The sequence below is a fragment of the Durio zibethinus genome, chromosome 22, assembly GCF_047325235.1.
Source record: "Durio zibethinus cultivar Kanyao isolate XHJ-2024 chromosome 22, ASM4732523v1, whole genome shotgun sequence".
Classification (NCBI taxonomy): Eukaryota; Viridiplantae; Streptophyta; class Magnoliopsida; order Malvales; family Malvaceae; genus Durio; species Durio zibethinus.
Window position 1 is genome coordinate 20919848 of NC_143183.1, and position 9000 is coordinate 20928847.

The 9000-nt window shown below is 24.3% G+C and overlaps 1 protein-coding gene across 1 annotated transcript; it reads right to left on the minus strand.

Moving 5' to 3' along the window:
• Window positions 1–496: 496 nt before the first annotated feature.
• SWEET17 (Nodulin MtN3 family protein) lies at window positions 497–4555 on the minus strand. The gene is made up of 6 exons (XM_022905490.2): window positions 4328–4555; window positions 4211–4247; window positions 3910–4120; window positions 3647–3808; window positions 2008–2127; window positions 497–858 (listed from the first exon to the last, which is right to left on the minus strand). The coding sequence occupies exons 1-6, from the start codon at window positions 4359–4361 to the stop codon at window positions 709–711; spliced, it is 714 nt and encodes a 237-aa protein (XP_022761225.2). The 5' UTR covers window positions 4362–4555; the 3' UTR covers window positions 497–708.
• Window positions 4556–9000: the final 4445 nt, after the last annotated feature.

Consider the following 9000-nt stretch of genomic DNA (forward strand, 5'->3'; position numbering starts at 1 on the left):
GGCCAATATGTTGATAGCTTTCTTGAAAAAAGCTCTAAGCCTCTGACATTTTATTAGTAAATGCCAATATGGGTTGGGCTAAGTTGGGTTGGTACATCTCATTTTGAGCTCAACTTCACATCAAGAGATCTTTTAAGACATTAACCACCATCACAATAGAAATTAATATTTAAAAAAAAACTAATTAACTCCTCTATAATCAACAAAAACTATAATTTCTCATCATAATAATGTTTTTCTCTAATTAAAAAAATAAAATCTAACATATTTTTTGGTACTTAAAATGGCTATTTGATCATTAAAATTAAAATTTTAATATTTTACCAACCAATTATTTCTTCGATCGTTTGTCAATTAACGTTTGTCAATTAGAGGATACGAGTTCGAGGAAACTTATATGCGTAATATTTTCTTCAGATAAATAGTAGGATAAAAAAAATTTAAGAGTAGATTAAAATTTTCAAAAATAATTTAATATTCTATAAATAAACTACATAACCAAAGAATATATATAGTCCACTAATAAAACGCTCGCAGATGAAATCCAATATCACATGTATTCAATTTTAAAAAATTAATACACCAAAAAACTAAATTAAAAAACAAATATTTTTTACTTCAAAATTCTCCCTCTCATATGAGTAATATCAGTTGTAGCAATGGTACTTTTTACACAAGCCTTTTAACATGTAAACATGATGCTGTTGCCTAGTGCAAGGGCGATACAAGGGGCTCCTCTTGCTTACCTTGTTCCAATAATCCTTCTGAAATGTTGTTGTTTGATCGTTTTGCATTTCTGTAAATGGCATAGAGCAATAGCTGTGCTGTTCCAAGTAGGAAACCTATCCCATTTGGTACCTATATATCAAAGACAAAATAAAAAAATTAACCTAATGTAACACAAATACTAAAAAATCTTTATTAATGTACACCTTCAATCTCATATTGAAAGAATATGTAGATATGATATTATATATATGTAAAGGAGTAAATTTAAAATTTGTGAGATACTTTTTATGGGATAAAATCGTGAGACTTTCATATCAAAATGAATAATATCTCACATGTTAAGTGTAGATCTCCACAAATGATATCGGAACAATCACTAATTAGTGGGGACTATGTGCTACAGGGTGAGACCGTGAGAGCTACCTCTAGAATCCCAACGTATGGTGTGATTTTAACTCTAAAACCTTAAAGTTTGATATGATCTTGACTCTATAGTTGAACTCAGCTTGACAAAGACGTTAAACTTTAAATATCTCACATTAAAAGAATGTATAAATATAATATGATATATATGTAGAGGCTTAAACTTAAAACTTGTGAGACGCTTTTTGTAAGATAAAATCATGAAACTTTCATGTCAAAATGGATAATTTTTCACATATTAGGTGTGAATCTCCACAAATAACTCACTAAAATTTTCTCAAACCATGCACTTAATCATTTAGCTTAATAATTGATACATGAATAAAATTCGAATCATTCATTTTTTAAAAAAATTAAAAAAAAATTATGATTTAGTTTGTCCATGGATGGATTTGGACATGCTGAACCTGGACTTAGCATTTAATTATGTCAATCGCATTTGGTTCGGTCTAGATTTAATAATTTAAAATATGATATGATGATACGATATGAAAACGATACAAATAAAATATATAAGAGTGAAACAGCTTAAAATTTTAACAAAAATCATAAATTAGTTTAACAAAACCAAAATAATATATTTCATAGTTTTCGTATTAACACAAATTGTGACATATAATTTTCATGTAAAATACAATATAAATACATAAATTATAAATATTTTATATTATATAAATACATAAATTATCAGATTCTTACTCACCTTATAAACACTTTTAATTTGATTTTAATATTAGAAACATTAATTAGCTCAAAATAGTTCAAAATTTAAACTACAAATCAAATAAAAAACTTTAGTAGTTCAACATTATTGGTGAACATAGTTATGATGATTAAAGGGAAGAGCTTGATTACCCCAAGGAAAATATCTTGCACGAGCAAAGCATAGAAAGCCCAAATTCCTCCATTCAAGAAAAGGAAAAACGAGAGGAAGAATGGCATGTACTCAACACTCTTGGTTGTCACCACTGTTTTCTGAAAAATAATATAATAATACCATATAATTAAAATCACCTAAAAAAAAAAGAGCATGCAATTTGTTCACATAGACTAGATTATGTTTTGATTCTTGGAAAATTTTAAAGGAAAAATGTTGAGAAAATAAAAGGATATTAATAAATACTGGTGATACTTTTAATCATAAATTGTGGGTGGATGAAATATTATTATTATTTTTTATAATTATAATCTCGATAAACTATAATTCTAGTCAAATAAATATTTTAAAGGCATTTTCCTAATCCAACTTTTCACTTATTTTTTCATTTAAAATTATTAAAATTTAAATTTTAGTAATTAAAACTAAAATATTTTACCAACATATATCACACTGATAATGGTGTTTAAAATTTGATTTTAATCAAATTAACTAATCAAATCAATTTAATTCGATTAATTGATCGATCACTAAATTAATTTCAATTGATTATCAAAAATGATTTTAGACAAATTTAAATTTCTGATTAATTTGATTTTTGAATCGATTTAATCAAAATAATTGGTATTTTAATCAAAATATAGTAAAACTTATATATGAAATTATCTTTCATTACAACCTATTAAAATTTTTAACTTAATATTTTCGTATTTATTTTTGTTAGATGATTTTATTTAATTTATTTTAAATATAAAAAATTTAAAATTTAAAATATAATATAATATAATATATTTATTATTCAATTAATCTAAAAAATGATCAAACTAATTTCAAACAATTAATTTTTAAAATTAAAAATTTTAACTCAATTAATTAAAATAAAATAAAATAATTCAATTAATATAACTTTGAATAATTTAATTTAAAATTAATAAAATCCATCGAATGAACATCCTACACACCACTGCATTTTTTTTCCTTAAATAGATTTTTTTCTTTGTGGAATAGCTGACTTTTTGAAATCTTATCAACCATTATTCTAACCAAGCAAAGGGCCCCCATGCAGCTTCCCACGACCCTAAAGTATGAGCAGCAGCCAGCAGCCACACATTCAATATAAATATTTATTTATGAGTTTATTTCATCTTTAAAAAAATATATATAGAGAGAGAGAGAGAGAGAGATAGAGAAAGCATAATTGCAAACCCCTTATGCCATAGAAATGGCCCCAATGCCCTAAATATCTTGAAAGAAATAAAGTGGCTGAAGGAAGAAACTAAAAGCTAAAAGGGTTAATGTTTCCTATTTTGGAAATTTCGTATCAAAACTAGGAGACAGACCAGAAGATGATAGCAAAGAAAAACTTGAATAATATCAAAAGAATTTTTTTCAAACTTCTTTTAAGTCGCTCAACTAACATAAATTTACATTATCAGTAATCAGAATTCAATTCCGACGGTTTTGTACTTAAAAAACAACTCATAATAACAATGGAAGGAGCAAAAAATGTAAATAATTAATATTGTTTCAGTTGATAATTAATTCAACAAACCTAAAAGAAATCTGTGATTAATGAAGCAGTTAAAGCATAAAGATGAAGGGTTTCTTAGTTCTTACCATGGCAGCTAAGGGAGAGCCATACATGATGATGTTAAGGCCAGCGCACATGAATCCTATTGCATCAATTCGAGTTTCTCCTTGCAATGCTAACCGAGTAACTAAAATGGCTGCTGCAAGAAAACCCACATCCAATATCCCTACCAGAATGCCAGTCTTCACCTGGAATTAATTAATTAATTAACTTAAAAAAAAAAAAAAACCCAACTTGATGAAAATGAGATTTCTCCAAAATTAGATAAATCCAAAGTAATTTTAATTACCCTCATATTTTTTGGTGCATATATGAGGAACAAAACAACATATACAGCTTCAACCAAGATACCAAAGCCATTAACAGTGGCAACAAGAAGCTCTCCAGGCTTGGTGATTCCATAGTAAGTCCACAGGCTTGAATTTAACAATGTACAAATGTAAGGAAGACTCTCAAAATCCTCAGTTGATCCATGTTTTATTATTCTCCAAAACGTTCCACTGCAAACCAAAATCTTCTCAATATCACCACAAAAAAAAAAAAGAAAGTAAGAAATAAACATGAAAAAAAAATGAACCATTTAATCTTACATTGGAGAAAGAAAAACCAGAACTGAGATAACATTGCCTGCACAAGAAAAAACACATGTAACTTCCATGATTAAAACTATACAAGAGAAGGGAAACAGCTGATGTTTCAGCCTTTACCTATAACACCCACAAAGAAACTCAAGGCTGCCATATATTACTGAAAATGATGGGCAAAAGAAAGAGGAGATCAAGATTGAATGTTTGGGAGTAAAGGGGGAAGATAAAAAATGGGGAAACTAGCTTGAGAAGGAATTACTCGAGATTTTTTGCTCGTAGTAGCTGACTAGATACCTAGTTCAAAAGGCTCGCCTACGGCATAGTAAGAACGTTTCTCTCTGTTAGACCGTACTTTATTTTGATCAGTTTGCTACATATTGGCTGGCCCCCACGATCTCTATTTCATTTTTAAAAAAGGTTGTTGATATATGCAAACGGGTTCTGTAATGGATGCCGACATTTGCGTGATTTATTAATAAATTAATAATTTTTTTTAATTATTAAGTTTTAAATTTAGATAAATTTAAATATTAAAAAATATATGTAAAGTGGTAATATATATAAATTAATATGAATTGAATTAAATCGTTTATGAATTATTATGAAAAATATAAATATGACAGTCTTAACGGGCATGCTCTATGTAGGGTAAAATAAAAAATAAAAAATTAATTTAAAATTATAGTATTAGTTTTTATTTGAATAATTTTTTATTTAATTTAAATTAAGTGCATATATTAAATATATATTAAGTGTAGATTTGATTTTGAATTGGGATGTAAAAAATTTTTTTAAAAAAATTGAACTAAATTATATTTTTTATTAGTTTTTATATTTTATAAAATAAAAATAAGTATTTTATATAAATATATTTAAATATATTAATAATTTTATTAAAATAATATATAAAAATATAAATTTAAAAATTGATGAACCGAAACAAATTTATATTCAAATTGGATTAATTTAAAAAAAAATTGATAATATTATATATTATTTAAAAAAATTAAATAAAATTTAATTCGATCCGAATTATTATCAATTGTATATTTATTTTGAGAAAAAAATTATAGATCATCAATTAATAAAAAATTATTATTAATAATAAAAATCACATATAAATTTTATCTAAAACATTAAACACTTATCAATCGAGCTGCCACTAAGTGACACATTTTAAATACATATATTAAATTCATATATTTTTGTTTTAAATTATACAAATAAAATTTAAACTTATATTTCGAAACATTATGAGTGAAGGTTTTTAATTTTATGGACGGGTTAGAAGGTTGTTAGATATCTCATTAAGATATATTTAACGGTTAAGAAATTTTGCAAAAAAAAAAAAATATATATATATATATATATATAATAAATATCAAGACACGAAATATTATATTTTAATTTTTTTGTTTGAAAAGCAAAATAATTTATTCAGTAGAGTGGGAAAAGAACACAACACAACACAACAGAGAAAGGCACAAAAATCTTCTGAACGAGATACCCCTGCCACATGAAATAATATTTTAATTTCATTTATAAAATAATAATCCATTTAAAATTGCTTCAAAAGATTAATAGCTTTGAGTTAACATAATAGATTCAGTTTGTGATCTAGTGGTTAAAATAATTTTTTAAAAAATATTAAAATTAGGGTTCGACTTCGATCTTTCTCTTTTATTGTAGGGTTTTTTTTTTTAAGATTATTATAAAATAATAATATTTTAAAATTGCTCCTTGCAAGCTTATAAGTTAACAGTAAGTACAAATTTATTCATCACATGCTTAATTTTCGTTTTAATGGGGCCATAGAGACTGATTTTTTCTTGCAAGTTGCAGCAACATCTTAACAACCGAATTTAATTAGCATTTATTTTGTAGGAAAAAAAAAAACATCATATCATCATTACACTAAACTAAACAATGACCACAAATCTTAAAGAAAGAAAAAGCATAATGTGATCCAATTAAACTTTGTGGTAGATACATAATATTATATATAGCAAAAATTTTTCATTTTGATTTTAATTTGAAAAAAAAAATTTGAATCTTGCTTTTTGAATAAAAATAAGAGTTTGGTATTTTTTAAAGGTAGGTTATCATTTTACAGTAATAATTTTATATTAAATAAAGTAAATGATAATTTGATATTAATATTAATTATTTATATATTTATATCGTATTTATTTCATATAAAATAATTATAAAATATGAAAACCGTTAAATTATAATTCACGTTGATACATTAATTATAAAATATATGTTTTTTATCAAAATCTATATACATATATTTATTAAAAAAATATCTGTCAAAATTATGCAATAATAAATAAACTATTTTATTAAATAATAATAAATTTTAATTATTATTTAATATAAAAATAATTCAATAATTTTTAATAATTAATTAATTAATTAATTTTTAAATATTAAATAATTAAAAATTTTATTTTATATAAATTTTAATTTAATATATTTAATAATTATTATTTTTAATTAAAATTCATTTTATTGTCATTATTTTTTATCTAAATATATATTTTATTATTAATTTTAATTTAACAATTATAATATCTAATTATATATCTATTATCATTTTTAATATCATCATATTGATTTTATCGTCTATTCAAATAAATTTTAAAATAATTGAAAAGGTATCTCCAATTAAAACTACAGTTTCAAACCCCGAAAGGCAAATTTTATGTCGAGGTTACTCTGAAATGTCATTGTTTAGTTTAATATGTCGGAACGAGAATCACATGCTCACCCACTTGCAAATAAAGCTACCATTCTCTTGCATGTTAATCAAGAGAGAGGTCCTACAGCTTTGCTAATTATAATGTATTCCCCCCCCCCCCCCCCCCAACCCGTCCTTTTCTTTTTTTTTCTTTTTTTTTTAAGATTTTGGAGCTATTTCTTTTGTGGGTTGGAACATTCTCTCCTCAACAAAAATCTATATTGGAATCTCGATTCAAACAATGTTAGAGGATTCTTTTATAAAAAGATGGTAAAATGAGATAAAAAAATTATAATTATTAAAATTCAAAATTCAAAATTATTAGATTTTAATTTTTAAAAATAATTACATTAACTGGTTGAGTTAAATTTAATGACATATTTAAAATTTTATTTTAATGGTGTCATTTATAATATATATATATATATATATAATATTATTGATGAATTTATTAATTTTATCAATAAAATAATGTTAGAAACAAAATTTTGAGTGTGTTTGGGAAATATTTTCATTTAAATTTTTTTTATGCTCTAAATTTTTAGGATGCATAGAAAAAAATTTTGAGGATGTTCAAAAGAAAATTCTTTTTTTTTTTGTTTTTTAATTTTCTTTATATGTCCATTAACATCTCACAACACCAGTTAGATCCAGTGTTGGCTAAATTTTGAATTACACTATATTTTAGATTTTAGCATAAGCTTAATATGGCATCTTTAAGGTATATATAGATTTGTATCCAATTTTAGGTTGCCAAAACTATTTGTTATCTCTTTGATGGGACTTATGACTCCAAATTTATTTCAAGCTCAACCTTAGCTATGCCTAGGGATGACAATCAAATCCGATGAATTTCGACTTGATCGATTATATAAAGTTAATTTTTTTTTTTAAATTCAGATTTTGAGTCGGATCAAGTATTATTATGAGAAAGACGAGTTTTGATTGAGTTCGAATTTTATGCAAGTTCGATTCGACCTGATATTATATTAAAAATTATTTTAAAAATTTTTATTTATATATAATTATATATTTATATTTAAAAAAATAATATTTTATTAATTTCGAATCGAATTTAATATGATTTATATAATATCAAATTAAATTAAATTCAAATATAAAAATTAAAAAAAAAATTTGAGTCAAATCAAGTCCATCATGACGAGATTCATTGTCATCCCTAGCTATGACTAAGTAGCTTTTTTCATGGTTAATTTTTTTCAAATCTATAATTTCATGTTCTTTTTTATCTATCCTATTTTCTGATTTATTTTTAATATATATGAATATTTATTCAATTGTAATAAAATATTAAACTCTTAATTTAAATAATTATAATTTAATTTTTAATAACTTTAATTATAAAAAAAAAAGAAAAAAAAAAAGGTAAAAGCAATGTATGTTTATTAGTTAAGTCAGTATAAGATTTTTATTTTTTTCATAATTTCATCCATAAACAATATATGTTTATTAAATTAGGCTATTGAAAAATACTTTTTACTATATGTTTTATAGTGTCTTTATCGGCCTCAAAACGACCATTCTATGATACCAATTACTTTAGCTTGATTGATCTTTTGATTAAATAATATTTTTATAAAAAATTTCTACTTATCAAGCATAAAGGCTTGAAAATTTTATTAAAATATTTAAAAATAATAAAAATACTATTTTTATGTTTTGAAATATATTTTAAAATTTAAATTAAATATTAATAATTTTTACTGATATTTAATTTATATCGCAATTAAATAGAAACCTTATCTAAAATTCTAGCAAAGTCAAGCCGGACGCATCGGGTCACCCCGAGAACTGACAGATCTGCACCCAACACCGGATAAAGCAATTCTCACCGTGCAAATGACGGACTCTTAGTTTAGGCTTTACGAGGTCTTGTCATATTTCCCTACTAGAGCCTAGGGTCCTTTATCGTGAAGTACAAGCCACACAACTCCATGTGGACAGTAAGGAAAGTAGCAGATCTGACCCAATAATTGCATGATCACAGTCACATATGGCTCACATCTTGTCTTTATTCATTTTGCCAAAG